A 20,808-nucleotide genomic window follows, 5' to 3' on the forward strand; every position below is an offset into this window, starting at 1 on the left:
CCCAGTAATATTTCTGTTTTGATTTGTCAAATGTGCCCCCTTAACTGACCATTTATGTCAGGATTTATCTGATTAATACATGAAAGTCAAGGATATGGTAGCCAGAAAAATATTGTTAAAGCGTTACTTGAAAAAATGGCTGATTTTAGTGATAAAGGCTCTAACGTAAACATTTGGTTATATAAAAATCACTGTAAAAATTAGTTAGTGTAATCGAAGATACATTTACTTTACACATGTTCTTTGAATGCTGCATCAATTTAAGAACAAAATAGCTTCTTTAGATTGTTATCCCATGCATTAAAGAAATGAGCTGAAAAAAAATCTGGTGATTTAAAGCATTAAGAAAATACAGTAAACATTTTCTTCTATCACCCATTGATTCTTATTTTGTTTACAACTGGTTTTTCATAGAAACGTCCCAGACCTGCCATATTTCTTGCATTTGGTGATCATTGGCGCCTCTGTTTCCAGTCTTTTTCATGCACATATGTGTGACTGTATATGTATGTGTGTAGAACAATACGTACACTCAGATTTATCTATCAGTTTAGAACAAAGTTTTGCATCTGATGAAGTGGGGCTGTAGCCCACAAACGCTTATGCTGCAATAAATCTGTAAGGTGCCACTTTGCTGCCCTTCTAGAATTGTTAAATGTGACTTCTTGGCAGGGTGAAAGGAGTGAATTCACATATATAATAAAACAAATTAGGGGGTTATTCTTGGCTTTCTTGTTCCATATAGTATATTTCCTTTGTTAACAAACAGCCTTTCCCCTAATAGCATTAGTGCAAACAATTATATCAGTCAGGCTCTCTCTCTCGTAAAAGGGTTTTTGTAGGAAAAGTATATGTCAGCTGTCAGACTGGAGCTACAGAGGTTGCTGGTAATCAATGGCCACATGGGACAAATGGAGACATCATTCGAATGGAAGGCTGCACATCTTCCTGCCGTGGTCTCAAATTCACATGGGCAACAGGAAAAAAGAGCTACTTATTAAGTCTGTAGAAATGCCACCAGCTATTATGGTACACCGCTAGTAAGAGCTTGTATAAAAGATTCAAGTGTGCAAGATAAAGGAAGAACCTGAGAACTGAATCCCATTTGCTTTCTTAAAAACTACTTTGGGAGAGGAAATTAATTCCGCTCAACCTTCTTTGTAAATTTCTGCAATGTAACTGGACTTTTTTAAAAAGTTAAGAGTACTGAATCATATTCAATTAATTAAGGTTAATGTATTGGCATTAGAAAGTGTCTTAGATGCCCTGTGAGATTTCCCCAATTATGTCTTCAGACTTTCAGAGGCATACACATTTTCCTGGCGGTACTGCACTCAAGGGGGGAAATTCCTATGCCTAGGAAGCAGAATGTGAGTTTCCTTTACTGGAAAAAAATCTGAAATGTGATCATTGTGTATGTTGATACTAGCACAATAAAAACGTACCTGCCGTCTTTTGCTGCCGTGCCAGGGAATGACCGTGGCTGACCTCTCCACCACAGGTTCTTCTTTCTTGAAAGAGCAAGAGATATTTATGAAGAGGCATTCTTGCTTTTACTCATTCTCACGCAGGCACCAGATTACCACGTGCCTTCTGGAAATTGCTGAATAAATACACTTGCCCTTAATCACATTAATAGATCAGAGGAAATGTGCAAGCCTATTACAATCAGTTAATTGCTACAGGGATAATTTGAGATTGCCTACCGAGTTCTGTTGGAGCCCTGTCAGTTAGCCCCACAAAATGGGCTCCCCCACCCCTAATATTACTTGTTATTACTTAGCTATTTTATTTGGCAAGGCTTTGGGCCTGTCTCATCACCTAATGCAACAGCACAGGCTTCTCTTTGCCAATAACTAGAACTTGCCATTTCAGTGGGAAGCAGCACATACAGGCTTTCTAACCCCTGCCTCCACATAAATAATACATTGGGCTTCCTGTACTGATAGATGCTGGTGGAGGCAATGAGGGTGGGGGGGGGGGGTGAAGAAAGGATGGTAGAGAAAACAGCTGCAAGTAACCATTACCCCTGACTAGACCCTAGGTGAATGTTTACCCTTAAAACTGGAGCGTAATATGGTTGGTGCTTTGTTAAATGGGATTAGTTAAAGGATGCTGTTTTTTTCCTCTTTGCTCGCAGTCATTAAAGCATGGGGGGCGGGGTTCCTCCTTGCCATTGAACTTCTGGAGGGCACTTTGGTCCCGTAACATGGTGCCCTGAAATAACCTGGTGGTATTTCTATATCTGTTTTGCTGCTACACTGTGCTGCGTAATTTGAAGCTTATTATACTGAACAGAGGAGAAAAGAGGCAGTTGAGCCTTTTCTCTCCGCTCAGGACTGTGTGTTTAACCCCAGCTAAATTGCTGTTGTTTGCAGGATTGTGAATATAAAACAAATTTAAAACACTACTAAGGAGAGACTCATTCCTATATGGAATTGTCATTCCCTCCCCATTGGATGTCTTTCCCCCAGCTTCCAGTCAACAGCAGCATCCCAGTGACATACGGCGCGGTTATGAAAACTATCCTGGGTCTGGCCACAGAGGGGCCGTTGAGGTGTCTTTTGTCCAGAAGAGCTAGCTTGGAATTTGACATCCCCCTGTCTGGGTGGAGTCTGAAAGGCCAGGTTTGGGTTTCACTTGGAGGAGAAAATATATGCCTACCTTGAACACAAGAGGTGTAATAGGACCAGCCAGCAGAATCAGTTTTGCAGGTTCAGGGATTCAGTTGCTTATTGGGGAGCTGATGTAACTGTGCATACACGAGCGCTTTTTTGCTACCAGCTAAACGTTTACATTTGTAAACAAGCAGGTTAGTACCAAGGCACTGTAAATCTCTAGTGCTGTGTGTCTGAAACGGGGCTCCATAAGGGTGCTTCAGGGGTGTGCGAGTCCCTTGTAAGGACAGTAGGTAAGCCTGTGTTAACATGAAAACAGGATCCTCTCATTTTCTAGGAATGAGGGCAGAGGAAGGAGATGGGATCGGTCTTTCCTTCAGCTCTTAGAGCTGCTGCCACCCGCAGCCACCCAGATCATCTCAAAGCACTTGCCAAAAAGATGCTGATTCATTGCTGAGAAGAACCAGTTGCTCAGCCCTGGGAATTCTTAATTGGCTGATTGGCACCAAGCAGTACAACCCTGATACCAGCATTGTGGTGATTTCCAGTAGAAAATTGAAATGGTTTATACTCTCTTTTCCAGTGCAAAGGGATCTCACCATGGGGCGGGCAGACAGATGACGTTCTGCATTCATGCACAGCAAGGATCCATGGTAATTTTTAGTTGAGTACTGGAGGTTCAAATTTTATGTGACGCTGGTCTTTTCCTGTGAGGAGCGTTAGACCCCCTTCCCATTCGCTAGAAATTATTACCGGTGAGGAAGTTCCTTCCTGTCTCTGCTGTGAAATGCCTTCCAATCAAAGGTTGAGATTGATTAAAATCTAGATCAGGGCCTTTTGAGTTGTGGCCCGACAGAAGCAGCCAATGAAATGAAGCTGTCGAGCACGTGGCATGTGCTAATTAACGAGATGACATCACGGTCTGTGAAATTTTAAAAATTAGGATGGGTTCATAGATTACAAAGGCGTGAGAGTCTCTCTGCTGTCTTTCTCTGTACTTCAGCTAAGGCGAGAAGCTGCTCCTGTCGTTGGTTGCAAAGACTGACTGAATAAATATTACCACGATATCAAAGTTCTGGTCTCCATCCATTCCGTAACGCAGCAAAACCAAGTGGTGCATTATTCTTTTCAAGGCCGTTTGATAGTACAGAATGCAAAAAATGAAGCGTATGGTCCCATTACTGATTTCACTTACATTACTAATATTTAGAATTTTTTATTTATTTGCTTTGTTTCATTTTACTTATTTGCTTTATTTGGAGTCTACATTTCTCACTCATAGATCCAGAGGAGTTAGCCGCGTTAGTCTGTAGTAGCAAAATAAAAAAGAGTCCAGTAGCACCTTTAAGACTAACCAATTTTATTGTAGCATAAGCTTTCGAGAATCACGTTCTCTTCGTCAGATGCATGGAGGGCAGAAGGAAACTGGTCAAATATAGAGGAGGGGAGGGGAGGGGAGGGGGATGTAAACAACTCCTTTGATATGGAGATGCAGACAGCTCCTTTTGGTGTGGGGATCAGTTTGCTTGTGTAAAGGTTCAACGGAGTTTGCCGTGTGCTGCTGAACTCTTTTTGATTTTGCTACTACAGACTAACACGGCAAACTCCTTTGAACCTTTACACAAGCAAACTGATCCCCACACCAAAAGGAGCTGTCTGCATCTCCATATCAAAGGAGTTGTTTACATCACCCCCTCCCCTCCCCTCTCCTCCTCTATATTTGACCAGTTTCCTTCTGCCCTCCATGCATCTGACGAAGAGAACTTGATTCTCGAAAGCTTATGCTACAATAAAATTGGTTAGTCTTAAAGGTGCTACTGGACTCTTTTTTACATTTCTCACTGAAACTCAAGACAATTTAAAACAATGTAATAAACAGCACTCAAGGCAACAATGCAACCAACAATATAACTGGATTACAGAATTAGAGAACAGCACACTAAAAACAGTAGAATACATACATTAATGCTGTATAACATACACAACAAAACTGGATCACAGAATTAAAGAGTGCAACAGTTTAATGTACATAATGAACAAAGCAATGAAAACTGCCTGAAATTTTCAAGACATTAATGACAACCCTTTACGTTTCGGTGTTTTTATAAAAGGAAGATTATCCAAAATAGATGAATATCTGTCACCAGTTCAGAGTTGTACCCTATTTTTGGCATTCTTCCATCAATGTTCCGTCATGGATTTAGTTTCCCTAATCTAATTTAGAATTTTTAAAATATGTTAATACAAAGCAAAACTAAAATGGTAAGATAGATGACTGCAGAGTTCAGAGCAAATTTAAGCCATGCAATAACAAAGCATTTTCAAAAACAGTCGTGTTTGTTGTTGTTTACCCCTTATTTTCATACAGCATGAGCAGAAACCATTGCTTTAGTGCTGGTTTGCATCGGTTCATATAACTTCAGAAGAAGCTTCATAATGGTGTGTTGTACCATTGAGAGAGTGCCAGCATGAATGGAATTGTCTAATTTGCAGCAGGCAGGTTTTCCCAGCCGCCTGTAACCTTCCTGGCTGCCCCACCCAAGCGCCTTCCTTCTCCTATATAATAAACCAATCTCTGAGTCAGAGCATAGGAGGAGGAGAGCTTCCCTTTTACTGTTGATTCTGTTCACTCTGCCGTGGTTGTCCCTCTGCCAGACTGTAAATTCATGTATATCAAGGATTTAGATGCGGAAAAAATACTGCAGACAGCATTCTGAATGTATTTGTACTTAAAGAAAATATATAGCTGTGCCTCACACTGACATGGCTGAAATGGAAAAAAGGCAAGGAAATTATTCTTTCTTTTAGTTAATTTGAATGTATTTCGGTGAAATGCTGGAAACAGTGATACAGGCATTTCTTGGCCATGTGGATGACATTAGAAATGATGCTAAGATTTCCATACGCAAGGCATGAATATGTCTCGGCAAGCATTCTTGTATGTTTTGTGATAAACTCTGGCCATTCTGTTTCTAAGCGGAGGAATCTGACTATATACTTCTGTGCATGCATTCAAACACACACACAAACCCCTGTGTACAGGTATGGTTGAAGCTGAACCAAGCAATAAAGTTGATGGTACATCTATCTTTTTAAAACTACTTTTTATAAACTGTGTAATGAAGCACTGAATACAGAACAGCTGGATTTAGGTGGTAGGAGCTGATACATTAACTTAATGGCTTTATAGTTAATGAGTTAAAAGAGAGAGACAGGAGGAGTGGATTTGATATATATGCCTAATTACAGAATGCTACTAAAATTAAAAATATAATGAAGCCTTTCTTGCAAGATAGTGCAAATTATTAAAAAGCTACTACTAGACTCTTAGAAGTATCTAACATCATCAATTAGCTCTAGTTTCAACTAACTCTTAAACATTCGATTATACTGCAGTATGTAGTACATTTAAAATAATGTGAATCTTGCTACTCATGTCAGTGGGATGCGGTTTGACACTGGGATTTGGGACTTTTTCTCCTGTCAGGATCAGTGGGGCATTTGTCCATGGGTCTGTAAAAGCCTGGGGCCAGTAACTTTCGATGCTGTTTCTACATGGGTAGTCTGTGGGACCCCTGACCTAAAAGAACTGGGATTTCCACCCCTTCTTAGATATACTGCTAGATTTTCTAGGTTTTTTCTTCACTGAAGTCATCTAATGTGGCAATTCATATAAGATACAATAGGCGCTGGATTTCCACTGGTTATTAACATTTTCCAGTAAAATCTTACGAACTGGTATTTTGCTAAAAGGTAAAAGAGCAATCCTGAACAGATCTACTGAGAATCCTACTCAGGTATATTCATTGGTGCTAAGATCTTCTTAGTGTTTTCATTCTTTGGCTTGGTTTAGGCATAACACTATCAGGGCAATCTTAATAACACTCTTCTAGGAGTAAGCCCCATTGAATAGGCCTAGGAGTACAATCCTATGGAGAGTTACTCCAGTCTAAGACCATTGACTTCAGTAGGCTTAGACTGGAGTAACTCACCATAGGATCGCACTGAAAGTAGGTTTCTGAGTAGACATGCTTAGGATTGCTGTCCAAATCATTGGCTGTTTCCACATGTCCTTAAAGGGATGGCCTACACACCAAATACTGGCGGCTTTTCTCCTTCACACGTCTCTGATTTCAAAGGGGTAGCAGAATTTTTGGCTTTTTTTTTTTTTTGGCGCCCTTTATGAGAACACAATTTCCAACACTTTCCTACGTCCCTGAAAAGGCTCTGAAAAAACAGACGCCAAACAGCCTGCTACTGCTTTGAAATTGGAGATGTGTGGAGTGAAGGAGAAAAGCCGCCAATGTTCGGTGAGTGGACTGTCCCTTTAAGGACGTGTGGAAATGGCAAGAGTTTAGCACTAACTGAATTAGCTTGAAGAATTCTTGGCACATGCTCATTCTTCAACCTTCCTTTACCTTCTAGATCTGAGTAAATAGGTTCTTCTTGGTTTGGGGCAAAGTACACGTTTCTGTTAAATCCAAAATAACTATGGTTTGCATTCACCCTATAAACCAGTTTTGTTCCATGTGTGGAAGACAAACACAAGCTGTAGTTCTTCACTTCAGATATAATGCAACATACAGTTTGCTGCAAACCGAGAAGTAATTAACTAGATTGTGGTGTGTGCAGAGAAGAGAATTTCTGAGAAAGAGCCTGTCATGATCTTGCCGTGCCAGGAAGGCCTAGCAAGGCCTTAGAAGCCTGTTAGCAGTGAGAGTAGGCCTGCCTACGATTCCCAGGAGCCCCTGGGCCGTTTTGGCGCCCTTTTTGGCCAGTCAGAACGCAGGAGGAAGAAAAGCCTGCATTCTTCCTCCCAGGGAGCAGGCCAGAGGAGGTTTCTGCTAGGGGGAGAGGCCCTCATCCAGGGATGGTGAGAAGGCAGGCCTGGCAGACAGAGGGACAGGGAGTTCAGTCGCACTAGGGCCTTTGGTTTACCCATCTATTATTGCTAACGAACCTTGCTTCTTGTTTGCTTGTTTGTTTAATATTAGCCGACCTCCTTGTAAATAAACCCTTTTATTTGTTGTTACTCTGCTGGGTCCTCACGCCTGTTTATTGGCCAAGCTACGTAGGTCAGAAGGTTTGGGAGGGTACTCTGGGCCTTCCCAAGGGACCCTGAATTCCAGAGTGGTGGCAGCATACAGTGGCTCACCCTACCTGAGGCATGACAATGCAGTCCTAAGCACAGTTACATCCTCCTAAGCCCATTGACTTCAGTGGACTTGAGACAGGTATAACTGTACTTAAAATTGCCTTTACTGGTCAATTCCAATAATGAACGAGACTCTGGCATGCTGGCTAGTTATGCGACCCCCGAGCGATCGGCATCCAACTTTTTAGAGGGACAGGTGGTGTTCAGCCACCCAAGATTGAGCAATAACAGGTCTGTGATGACCTTACTGGTTAATTCCAATAACAATCGAGACTCTAGCTTGCTTACTAGTTATGCGACCCCCAAGTGGTTGGCGTCCAACTTCTTAAAATTGCAGTGTAAGTTCATTCTATGCACATTCTCTAGCACCTGGCCATAGTATAATGTTACATCTAAACAAAGCCATTGTTTAGAATGTGCTTATAATAGAAACTTTATTGTATTTATATTCCTCCTTATTTCATGAACTCATGGTTAGTTTTTGGGTTGTTTCATAAGTTTTGGGTCTCTGACCCCAAGGGGATCACAATCCAAGCGTATTTATCCTATGGCATTGTTTATGGAAACGTCCTTGATATTGACCATGCTAATCTCACACTATGTAATCCGCCTTTAGTCTCAGTGAGAAAGGTGGACTATAAGAGACATAAATAAAAATAAATAAAATAATAAATATTGGGATGGCTTGCAGAACCAAAGTTCACCTGGTACACGATTATGAGAATGTTTAATTGCCTTATTTTTTAAAAAAAATCTGTAAATTATTCTAGCATTTACTTATTTTTGATGTCCTTGGTTTATTTTAGACATCCAGTTTATGTAATATTAAACCATATTTGATAAAATTTATGTAACGTGCACAAGCTGAGCTTCTCAAGTACACAAGTATATTCAAGTATCTTAATACCTACCCATAGACATGCAGTATTGACCATTCATGTCACCTTTTCGGTCCTTGAAATGGCTCAGTTGTTGAAAACAGTCTAACAGGGTTTGGGGGAGGGGGGATCTTTCCCTCTCACCTGGTAGCTGCGTGTGCCTAACATAACATGCTGTACTGTGACCTTCGAATAAATACTTTTTCTTCTGGGAGTCTGTTGCACTCCAGAATTTACAGGGCTGTTGAGAAATCCAGCCAGGAAACATAATGGATTTAATTTAAGGAGAAGAAGCTAGATATTTAAAATTTGACAGTCTTAGTAGCAAGAGTAAGACTAATTGTATTAATTTTAAAACCTAAGCAGGTTTAGGTCTGGGTAGCCAACTGAGATTAATGTTTTTCTCAGGAGGGATTTCCTTTAAAATGTTTTTGTTTAGAAAACTTCTGTGATGCTAGAAGACTGCAGTCTCTAAGGAGGGCCATAGGCAGCATCCGAAACGCCCCGTGACTCCTTTTTCGAACTTGAGCTCATTTATAACAAATGGTTTTTTACACGAGTCTTGAAAACACTTTAGGTTTAACCTGGGGCCAAATCTTGTACAAATCCTGGTGACGTCAGGTTAGCTTAAAACAAATTTAAACCGAAAAATGTCTAGGTTTGAAGTATGGCTCTCTTTTTTTTTTTTAACCAAGCCAGGTCACCAACGTTATGCACACTGGTCATTTCAATGAGAGGCATGATTCCATGTTCTTTACTGTAGAGCCTGATCGTATGTGGAATTGGAGACATACAGCCTATACAGCTCTTGTGACGAAGTAGTGGCTTGCTTGGTGCCTGTATTGAGTAACAACATTCTCCAGACAAGCGAGCCCATCCAGTGCTGTGGAGTTGCAGCCTTTTCATTCTTCTGCTAGCTTTGGAGCTACTTGCAGCTAACTGACTCGCTTTACCTCCATTCCTCATTATCTCGTTTCTTGTCATTTCACACACAAACACAAACAACCATTCACAATCCTAAAATCAGATTACAGTTTCATCTCACAGCATACGCTATCTCATGGATTTAACCCCATTTGGTAATGGATGCTGCTGTACCAAATGTCGGTGTTGTGAATTAGTGGCATTTTTTACACTGTACGCCTCAAGGACAGAGCTGTGCTTTCAAACTGAATATGTGGGTCTGAGGTTGCATTCGATCACAATCCCTGGAACCAGTTTCTGCATTATATCACTAGCGAGATGGTCTCTGCCATTCTCTGTTCTGTGCTTTTCTGTTCTGTACCAGATTAACGTTAGCAAAGCAGAAGTGAATCAGAACAAAATCAACACAAAAGATCTGCAGTGCTGCAGGGACTGTGGGGGGCGGGAATACACAGAGGTTTTTTAAACGATAGCTATGAGGAAAGGACAGGATAAGTCTGTTCACCTGTGGAGAGTAAGAATTGCCTTTAGGTGACCAGGCCAGGAAGCTCTTGTCAACTGAAAGAATTCATTTTCTTTTAGTTGGTTGATACTGTACAAATAGTTAACACATACGAACAGTTGGGCTAGAAAATATGTTTTGGGTTTATTTAAAAGGGCTGACATTTGATCCAATCCAGATGTTGACAGTCCTTATAAAAAAGGTAGAAACAAAACATCTTTCCATGTTGGCTGCTGTTTGAATTGCAAATACAGCTACAAACAAACTTCAGAAACGTTGCCAGATTTGTGTGCCACAACAAGACAACAACCTACCAAAGTGTGGTAGCATTTTAGAGATTACTTGATTGTTAAGCTATTCTATGATCCATGAGGTTTCTTTAGCGTACATCATCTACAAAATGCCATATCACTTTTAAGTGTTTTTTTCCTGAGAATCTTTTCATTATAGTGACTCATATGGCTTTACATAAAAGATGTGTTCTTTAAAAGTCTAATAAGTACAAAATAGCATAACCCTTTTTATTTGTGATGACTAGTAAGTTCCATATATTACAATGAAATTTTTAGTATCACTGCAGTGTGTATGAATAGGACTGCAATTGAGGTAACAGTATCAAACTACCACTGAAGATGCAGTCTTGGCGGGATATTCTCCTGCACCTTTGCCATGAGTAGGCATAGGAAGAGCACAATAGTTGAACTACCAGGATACAATCATGCCTGAAAGGTACTCCACACATTTACAAACCCTGCCATCTCTGCCCGTGGCTGGCTGAAGATATGCAGGGCACAACCATGGTGATTCAGAGAAAAGGACACTCTGTGTTCTCCCAGATGTTCTAATTTTCCTTCAGTCAGCAAGCTTGTGTACAGAGAAAAAAAATCCCATAATCACCGTACATGCGATCTGATTCCAGGTCTGAATCATGTAATCAGATTGTCAAAGCCTGACAGCAGCAATCCCTAATTCAAATGGATTGCCAGCTCTGCTGGTTATTCTAGGATATGTCAGACATATTTCCCAGAGAGGCTTCGAAGGAATAAACGGAAAAGCCATGATATCATTATAACAAATAGGTGAAGCAACTTAAAAAGAGTCCAGTAGCACCTTTAAGACTAACCAATTTTATTGTAGCATAAGCTTTCGAGAATCAAGTTCTCTTCATCAGATGCGTGATACAGAGACATCATGCATCTGACGAAGAGAACTTGATTCTCTAAAGCTTATGCTACAATAAAATTGGTTAGTCTTAAAGGTGCTACTGGACTCCTTTTGATTTTGCTACCACAGACTAACACGGCTAACTCCTCTGCATCTGTGAAGCAACTTAGTGCATCAGGTGAACACAGGGCTTTTTTTCTGGGGAAAGAGGTGGTGGAACTCAGTGGGTTGCCCTCGGAGAAAATGGTCACATGGCTGGTGGTCCCGCTCCCTGATCTCCAGATCTCCAGATGCGCAGAGGTCAATCTCAACTCCCTCTGTCTGGAGATCAGGTGGCGGGGCCACCAGCCATGTGACCATTTTCAAGAGGTTCCAGAACTCCGTTCCCCCGCGTTCCCCCTGAAAAAAAGCCCTGGGTGAACGACCCATGACTCAGTGGCACAGCATCTGCTTTGCATGCGGAAGGTTGCAGGTTCAATCTCTGGTGTCTCCATACAGGATCAGATGGTAGTTGATGCGTAAGACCTCAACTTGAGATCAGCCTGAGGCACTGCCAGTCTGAGTAAATATTTGATGGACCAACGGTCTGATTCAATAGAAGGCAGCTTCATGTGCTTTCATGTGTGGAGTGCATCCTCCGGCCGGAATAAAAGGCCCAGCCTGGAATGGAGCTTGGTTCAGAATTAACTTCAGGCCTAGTGGAGAGCGACCAGGACAGAGGATCCTATCCAATTGCATCACCTTTATCAATCCTGAGTGGAAGATCATCTCCCAGTCTACAAATAAAAAAAGACTTGGATGGAACAACACGCTGGTGTTCAGTAATGTTTTAATAACATTTACAGATGCCACTGGTTCGGTACCCATGAGCAATCAGAATTGTTTATTTGCCTCTTCATTTTCTTGAAAAGTCTAAGAAACTGCTCAAAAAAAGCAGCCAGTTGCATTTCTTGTTTTTCACTTTATCAGTTAACAGTTGAAACTCATTGAAGTATTCCTTGTTTTTACTCCTTGTTCATTGGAACCAGAAGATTTTACTTTTCTTTTAATTAGGCTTAGGTGAACTCAGTCTCGTTTCCTCTGTTCTCTGTGCAATACTGTCTCTTTATTAGTGCTTCCATCTAGTCTGACCACTCCCTCCATTTTCTTTCTCTCCCCCCCCCTTATGGTTTTCTGTGCCCCCATATTCCAAATTCTCAGGGTAGGAGATTGGGACTGAGCTTTGGACTAGAACACATGCAAATTTATTTGCCTGTGAGATTATGCAGAGTATGGAATACAGAGCGCAGTTTTGACTTTTATGGCATTTTCATTTTTAAGAGGCTCCCATTCAGAATTCAAGGCTAGATGTATCCAGTGGGTTCTCAGTTCTGTAGGGCCAGAGACGTGGGGCGGGGGGGGGGATCCTTAACTCTTTCCTTCCCAGAGTCCAACAGAGGACAGTGCAGCAGAGGTTGGGCAGAGCCTTTCCATTGCGCACCTCAGCACAAGCCAAGATAGGCAGATGGGGATAATCGGCTCACGTGGGGCAAAGGAGGTGCAAAACGAGTGTCCTGGGATTGGGGTTGTGTTGAATGCCAGATTGGAAATAACCCTGCAGCAGACCTGAGCTTCTGTGCTGTCAGTTTTACACCGCAGATCATTTTGCAGAGCTCTGTGAGAACCGAAGCCTGACCTTTATCATAAGCCTACTTAAAAATGAGGATGTGGAAAACATGACAGTTAAAACTATGAACTTTCCAAGAGAGAGGCATAATTATTTCTGCTACAATTATAATTTGTGACCATGTCCAAAGATTAGAATTTCCAGCCCTTCCTCCAGATGTTACCCTTTTAAGTCTTCCGTTGAAATGGGAGAAGAGGCAGTGATGACTCCCCCCTGCTTGCGCCTTTCCTGTCATCTTCCCCTCCTTCCTCGCTGCCCAGCGCATCTGTACCTGTTTGGCCCAGGCATCTATAGCGCTCGTCACCATCAGACATGGGAGGAGCACTGTGTTGGGAGCCACCTGCTTTTCTGTTGATGAAAAAATGAGGAGCGCTCCTCTTTGACTACCTAAAAAGGTTATGCTGGGCGTTGTGGGACCTGCAGGAATGAACACCGTGTGGGGCAGGTAGCTGCAGTAAGGAGGGGAATAGGGTGAGACTGTTTAGGAAGGCTGGTGCAACCCAATCCAGTGAATTCTTGGATGTGGAGGGAGGGGGGGAGAGAGAGGAGGAGGATCTTCAGCCGCCTCTTCTCCTGTTTCAGATGGAGATTTAAAAATTAATGCACTTGGAAAGCGGATAAGTGTTGACAACCTTACAAAAGATATTTTAAAACCCTGTAAAGTTACCCTACGGCAGGGGTGGGCAAACTGCGGCCCGCAGGCCACATGCGGCCCGCTACAGAGTTTTTTGTGGCCCACCAAGACAGTCAGAAAAATCCGCCTTGAACCGAGATTTGCAGCTATAAATGATATGAAATTAGCACAATAAATAAATTGAATAAAACTACCACTATTTTATTTAATTTATATTTATTGATTTTTATGATACGATTGATACCTTTTCTGAAATGCAAAGTTAACTAATGAATGCAATCATTTTAAAAGGTGCGGCCCTCCACTAACCTCCGCTCCCACAAAGTGGCCCCCGAGCCAAAACAATTGCCCACCCCTGCCCTACGGAGACCTTTTTGACTCCTTTGCTACTGAAAAGGTTTTTGGAATCCCCCAACGTCGGCTTTTCCCCCTCTCTCCTGCCACTTACAGCGATTCGGTTTATTTTGTATTCGGCAAAAGGGGTTTATTGTGTGGTTTTGTCAGAAGCTGCCATTGGAGTGAATGGAGGATCAGAATTCACCAAATTCCCCCCCCCCACCCCCGTGTCTCTTGGCTGAAGCCTGTAGGCTCGGCAGTGCCCAAGAAGTCGATGCAGTGCTCCGTCTCAAGGAGCTGCTGATTGAGAGTTCCTGCGCGTTGCAGGGCTACATATTGACACATGGGATGGCAGAAATCTCCAAAGGAGCTCCTACAGTGCCCATAAATCTGCTTTATGCAAATGTTACTTACATATCCCCAGCCATACTCCGGCTCTTTCTTTGTGCAATAAGTACACAAGACTGAGGAATAAAAAGGGAGGGTGGGGCTGCCATTGAGTATTTCATTGAACACACAGAACAGAAATGCTCCGGAAGCAAGAGAAGATAGGGAATTCACTGTCCTGCTACCTTTCCCATCCAGAGTGAAAATAAAATGCTATACAGTCAAATTCAGAGTGCCATTATAGTTTGCTCAAGGAGGGGTGAAAGAGATGCCGGGGGGGAGGGGAAGTAGAGCTATTGGAAGAATCCAAAGTCTGCTAAGATAAATTCAAGATGAAATTGAAACTTGGCGGTTCAATCTTAACGGCATTTGATGCAGGTGTTTTTATATCTTACAAATTAATCGCCAGAAAAATGAGTGCTGTTGAGAGACGAGCACAGATGGGCGCTCTCTGAAGTTGTGTCCCTGGTCAGCCTAGTTATTATTATTACACACATTGCATGTACGGTAAATGGCTGCACAGGAAACTATGGAAAATGAAGCCTGCTCTGCTCCACTGAACAGAGGCAAACACATTTTCATCATGTAAGGAACAGGGCTACCTGAGTGCACCCCCCCCCCAATCAGCACAGGGACCTGCCACTCCCGCATCACTACACTTACCACTCTGCACAGAACTCAAGAAAATCAAAGGCAAAATTACGGAAATCCAAGCCCATACGCCCTGCCTTTCCCACAGTGCCTTGCCGGAATGATCTCAGTATCTGGAAGGAAGCACTGTCCAAGGTGCAGGAATTGTGCAGGCCAGTTGGCTTCTTAACTTCGCTATTTATAATTTGCAGTTTGCTTTAGTATTTAAAGAATCAGGTTTCTAACTTCTAGCATGCATTGTTATGTTGCTTGCTCTTTTAATATTAAACGTATGCTGCAGCACTTTGAATTGCGAACTGTAAAGCATTACTTAATCTTTCGTTTTGCTTTCCCAGCAAATGCACATTGGAGCATTCTTCACTAGGAAACCAAATATGAATTTTATTTGTACATTTGACAAATAATATATGTCCTTTGCTCAAATGTGAACTCCCTCGATAAAATAAAAATGCTTTGTGGCACTCTAAAGATGAACAGATCTATTATGGCATAAGCTTTTGTGAACTTCATCAAACCCATGAAGTATGTCCTCAGTTGGCAGATATATATGCATAGACATTGGAGTTTAACAGTGTGTGTGTGTGTGTGCCCATAAATGTAATATTACCATAGTTTAGTTTTAGAAATATTAGTTCTGCAAATAATATTGTTCAGAAGAATGTTAATGTCTGAAATGCAAGTTTGTCCAAAGTTAGATATTTGTAAAAGCAAAACTCTCTTTCCATTGCAGTTATAGCACATGCATTTTTCAGGGAGGTAGAGAAGGCAAACTTTCTCTGTAGGTGGTAGGCAGAAAGCAACTGCAACTGAAAGGCCTGTGTCCCTTGGGAGGGATCAGATATCCAACAGCCTTAGCATCAGGGCCAGCCCATAAAGCTGCCACCTACAACCTTTCCCTTCCTTTATCCTCATTGCAGCTTTGTTAGATTTCTCTAATCGATTGGCATCCTTTCGTGACCACACAGTGGGAGAAAGAGAATGGGGGGGGAGAGTTTGTGCCTCGCTGGCTCCTCCGTGCCTCCCTTTGATTTTATGGTCTCTATTTCTCTAATTGGATAATCTAGGAAGTCGCTGGCAGTCCTGTGTTGCTGGCTGTGCTGATTTCACTCAGACCAGCCCTGCAGAGGGTGGGGTGGGGTGGGGTGGAGGATGGGAGAGAGAAAGGAGAGGAGGGAATCTGTACATCAGAAGAGCAGAAGGAAGGCAGGCACTAAAGTACTGACGAGGGACCATGAAACTGGAGGCAGCAAGAACTAAGAGGAGAGAGTTGCCATCCTCTTCCCTTTCAGCGCTCCCTGTAATGATATTGCTTGCAGTGATGCTCAGGGAACAGGCACCTGCTGCTCTGTAATGATTCAGCCTCATTCTGCCGGAGCTTTTGCACAACAGGATGCTGTTGTTACTGTCACTGCCGCTGCTCCTGCCGCTACCCGCCGCCACTGCTGCTGCTCCTGCTCCCCTTCTTACTGATTTTCCTTTTGCTTCTGCTGCATGACGGCTCTTTTCTCCTCCATTTAAGCAGCCACCAGCCACAGACGCTCAAGGTGAGAAGCCAGCCTTTTCCTCTGGGCTGTTGGTTCACTTAAACCATTTGTTCAAGGTTGCAGCTTTTATTTGTGTCCCATCCTTTTGGCTCCCTGAAGAATTTGAATGGTTTGAGAATAACTGAAGGAATTATAAACAAAATATTAAAAGTGAAGCAGGAGAGAAGCTGAATCATTCTGCGGTGCTCCGTGTCTCCTTTAAATGTTTGAGAGGATTTTTTTCCTCCTTTTTTCCTTCCCTCCTTTATTTGGATCATGTTTAGACTCTTCAGCTCTTTTCTGATGCCTGTACTATGATGCTGTAAGATTTTTGTGGATCTGTTTTCTCTCTCCTGGCTTGCTTACTTGGTAAAAAATGGACTAGGGTAGAGTTTAAGGCCTTCTAGAGGAGTGCTTGGTTGGGGAAAAATATTTATATATATGATTAAATATGTCTGAAGCGACACTGGAGACTTTTCCCAACCCCTCAATGCAGCTGAGCCCCACTGCATCACTGGAGGGGCTCCCTGCTGAGGAGGATGTGCCAGAAACTCAAACAGAGGAGAGGAGGATGCAAGAAATAGCAGGCCTTGCTGCTACTTGCTGTGTCTGCCTGGAAGCAGAACGACTGAAGAGCTGTCTGAACTCTGAAAAAATCTGCATTGTCCCCATTTTGGCTTGCTTGATCAGCCTGTGCCTCTGCATTGCCGGCCTCAAGTGGGTCTTTGTGGACAAGATTTTTGAGTATGACTCTCCCACCCACCTTGGCCCCGATAGGATCGGGCAAGATCCCATCACTGCTGTGGATCCTACCGCACTGTCTGCATGGGTGCCCTCTGTGGTGCATACGTCGTACTTCCCAGTGCCTACCAGTGAAGCTAACGTTGAGGTTACGGGGCAGGTGGATGGTTCCCTAGTTCCCACCGAGGCTGCTTCTCCATCATCACCACTTAACAGTGTATTAGGTTCTAATCCTTTACCCTCCTTGGCACCCTCCTTACCTCCACTCAGCCTGGACCCAGAGGTGAAAAGAGTCACAGCAACTTCTCTGGCAGAAGAAGCAGAAACTAATATCCAAACAGCTTCACCAAAACTTGGTAAGTGTGACGTCCCTATTCCTCCATCTCGTACAGCGTTCAGTCTTTGTTACCAGTTACACTACCATAACCCATGTCAAGAGTAACTTGAGTTGCATTGGGATGAAGCCATTCATTTTTACTGATTATTGAAGAGCAATGTTAAGACTCTGTCTATTAGGCAGATAGGAACTTTAGACTGACTGACCTTGCTATCCCTTATCCTAGCTCATAAAAAGAAAGTTGTAGGGTAGTTACTCGGTCTAATAATAATAACAACGAGATGGTTACTAGATGTTTAATATAGAGTTAAACACAAACAATTCAGCAAGTTGTTTTGGTAATGAATTTTCTGCATTGATTCCCTTTTTGTTGCTATCTCCTTGCCCAGCCTGCAATTGATGTCTGTCTACTGCTTCATCTGTCTCCCAACTTGGATTATTCTGTATTCCTGACAAATCTTCCCAGCCTCCATCCTCCCCCCCCTCTTAAATTAATGCAGTGGGCAGTGATTTGGCAGTAATTCTAAACACTTACCTTTCTTACTTCATTCTAATCTGTGCTGATAAAAGTTGCTATATTAAGTTCAACCAGCATCTTCTCTGACCCAGTATTTAGCACTAAATTGCACTAAAATTGAGCAACAGCTTATCATGGCTCTACAGTGGAATTCCTTTATGAAATATGTTGTGATAAGGGAGCCACAAAGCATATGCAGAGTGCATTTCTCTTACCGTGAACTAATTACAGACAGGTCCAACATCTCTGGGATCAGGAGTCATTTTTACTTGGAGAGTGTGGTTTCTGGGTTCGTTCAAGTTCCAGAATGCTAATTCTGATAAATTAATCTCTGGATACTCTGGAGGAAACCCAAAATTTAGATTTACAGACTGCCACAACCCAAGGGCTAAGGGCAGGTAAGAAAATAACACAAAAATTCCAGTTGGACAAAAAACAAAAGCAATCATCAGATTAACTCAGATGAACTCCACTGTTTTCTGTTTGAGTTCCAGGTCCCACAAGTCAGCCCAAACTGGAAGCTATAAATGATAGAGCCGTATTTGCTTTTTACCCCTCCAGCAAGGAATCCTATGAAATGTTACTATCTCGTTGGCTTTAACAAAATGACTCGATATAGACTATCAGGCATAAGAAAGCTTTTAGTCCTATTAAAATGGCTTGCTGTTAAAAATGGAAAGTGAACAAATATTTTCCATCTTATCCAAAATATTAAACGAAAATACAGTGTTAGATAATGAAATTGCCAACGTTTATAGAGAGGCTTGTGTTGAAATAATGCAACGCTGCATGACAGTCTAGAAGCTACTCTGATACAGGCGAAGGGGGCGTGTTTGGAAGGCAAGGCCATCATTTGTAGCAGAGATCTGCAGTGGCTAAAGCAAGCCACTTCCTTGATTTGTTTACTTAGTTGTAATAAGACTGCTGCCTTCTCCACCACCACCGCCACACACACACACCCCGAGAAAACGTGGAGATTTTTTTTCTGCAGTATTATGTATTTGACCTTATTCTGTTCATACGAGGTAGATAAATATCAAATGGAACCAGCCTTGGCTCCTTGTTAGTTACCAGGATTTAACAGATGTACAGAATGATCCTGTGCATATTTACTCAGAAGTAAGTCCCACTTAGTCCGGTGGGTCTTCCTTCCTAATCAGAGTGCATAAAATTGCAGCCTCAATGTGCCAGATGACTACAGCTGTGTAAAGGAGACACCCTCATTGCTAACGGTGCAGCTACACCCACTTTCATCCAAGTCACTGCGGCAGCTACAGATCTAACGCAGTTATTCTGATGGTTCAGATGTGAGTCACATCCAAAAGGAATCCTGCCATTCTTTTGCTTCTTGGGATGTATTGCGAAGGGCTGGATTAGGCCCATAGATTATGATTACCAATAGTTAATAGTCTGTCAGGTAAAGGACTGGTTGATGGTCAGGCTGTCTTTTGATAGCTGTGACAAAGATCAAGAAATGGTCACTTTGACTTACTGAAATCACCTTTACAAGTTTCGTACAGATGACTGTAACTGTGTCTTTTTAATTCCAGAAGTAATTAGCGAAGGAGCTTCTTTCTCTTCTTTTAAAGTGTCGTCAAAGGTATCAAACTATGGTCACAGTCCTTCTGCAGCTGACAAACTGGGTATCTAGAAAGGGTGCTTTCTCTTGGGAGGGGAGATGGCAAAGGAAGGTCTGTACCAAAGCAGTGAGATTCTTCAGGATCTGTCTTCAAGATCTACCTTTTTTGATAATTTGAGATTGTCTTAACAAGCCAGAATTTGCTTATAACTTGTCCAGCTGTGTGACCCACCCAGTAGGTTCCTGAAAAGGAAAAGACAATGGCCCTCAGGTAGCTACCAGCAATTTTTTTAAAATCTGCTTTCCATCCTGTTCACATTTGGAGAAATCAAGGGGAGCAACCAGCAAATTTATGTATCTTTTTATTGCCCAGGTTTGGAACTTTTTTAAAAATCTGAATTGCATACGGATATTGACTGAAAGGGAGAAGACTTTTCCAGTGATTTTGTTTTCAGTCTGTCCTGAGAACATAAGCCCTTAGAAGCCTAACTGTGGCAAGTTTTGAAGCTTTGAGCTGCAGTAGCAATTTTAGATTGCTGTAAAATCGGCAGGGAGAAAGAGAGACTACGTGATAGCTGCCAGAAAGTTCAGAGCAGCATTTTGCATTGTGCAAGTCATTGTGGAGAATAATAATAATAAATAATAATCCTACTATATGTATTGCCTAAAGTGAATGGGAACTTAAGCTGGTATATATATTCCTGAGAAATGTTTGAGCCTTCGTACCAGTATTTCTTCAGAACTAGGTATGAGCTGGCCTAGTTCCTAATCTGAGACTGTCATATTATTTCTGCACAGGACTTTTTTTATTGGTTTCAGAATCCCATTTTCCTTCTCTCCTTTCTATCTAGCTCAGCACATTCTGTCCAGGACTATATCCTTCAAGGTCATAGTCTGACAAGGGCTAATTGATTCTTTGTGCTGGAGTCTGGAAAAGAGGCAATCCTACTAACTGTCTCCTCTGTGTTACTCCGAAGAACTTGCCTACCTTTTAAGTACCATATATTTTGTATTTTATCCATATAGAAATAGTCCCTTTCCTTCCATATGTCTGGCCATTTTAAATTAAACATCTTTTTACTTTTCTGGAATAGCAAATGAATACAGCATTTTCTTTACATGACATATTTATAATACATGTCAGAGTTTCGTACCTGCTTGTATATCTGTCGCTATCTATATATCAATGGTCTACA

At 42.0% G+C, this 20,808-nt stretch overlaps 2 protein-coding genes across 6 annotated transcripts in view; both read left to right on the plus strand.

Moving 5' to 3' along the window:
- The window catches only part of NRG1 (neuregulin 1), a 247,609-nt gene that overhangs the window by 89,948 nt on the left and 136,853 nt on the right, over positions 1-20,808 (plus strand). For 3 of the 5 annotated variants that reach the window (XM_054986335.1, XM_054986336.1, XM_054986334.1), the window contains exon 1: positions 16,890-17,535. The exons of the other annotated variants lie outside the window; for them this stretch is intronic. In XM_054986335.1, coding sequence (XP_054842310.1) covers positions 16,890-17,535 — 646 coding nt within the window. Of the gene's footprint in view, positions 1-16,889; positions 17,536-20,808 lie in introns of those variants that run through there. 5 annotated transcript variants of the gene reach the window in all.
- On the plus strand, positions 16,306-16,501 carry LOC129334329 (uncharacterized). The gene is given in 2 exon segments (XM_054986339.1): positions 16,306-16,340; positions 16,342-16,501. Coding segments are annotated over 2 exon segments (195 nt in total).

Source organism: Eublepharis macularius, chromosome 8 (genome assembly GCF_028583425.1).
Source record: "Eublepharis macularius isolate TG4126 chromosome 8, MPM_Emac_v1.0, whole genome shotgun sequence".
NCBI classification, from domain to species: Eukaryota; Metazoa; Chordata; class Lepidosauria; order Squamata; family Eublepharidae; genus Eublepharis; species Eublepharis macularius.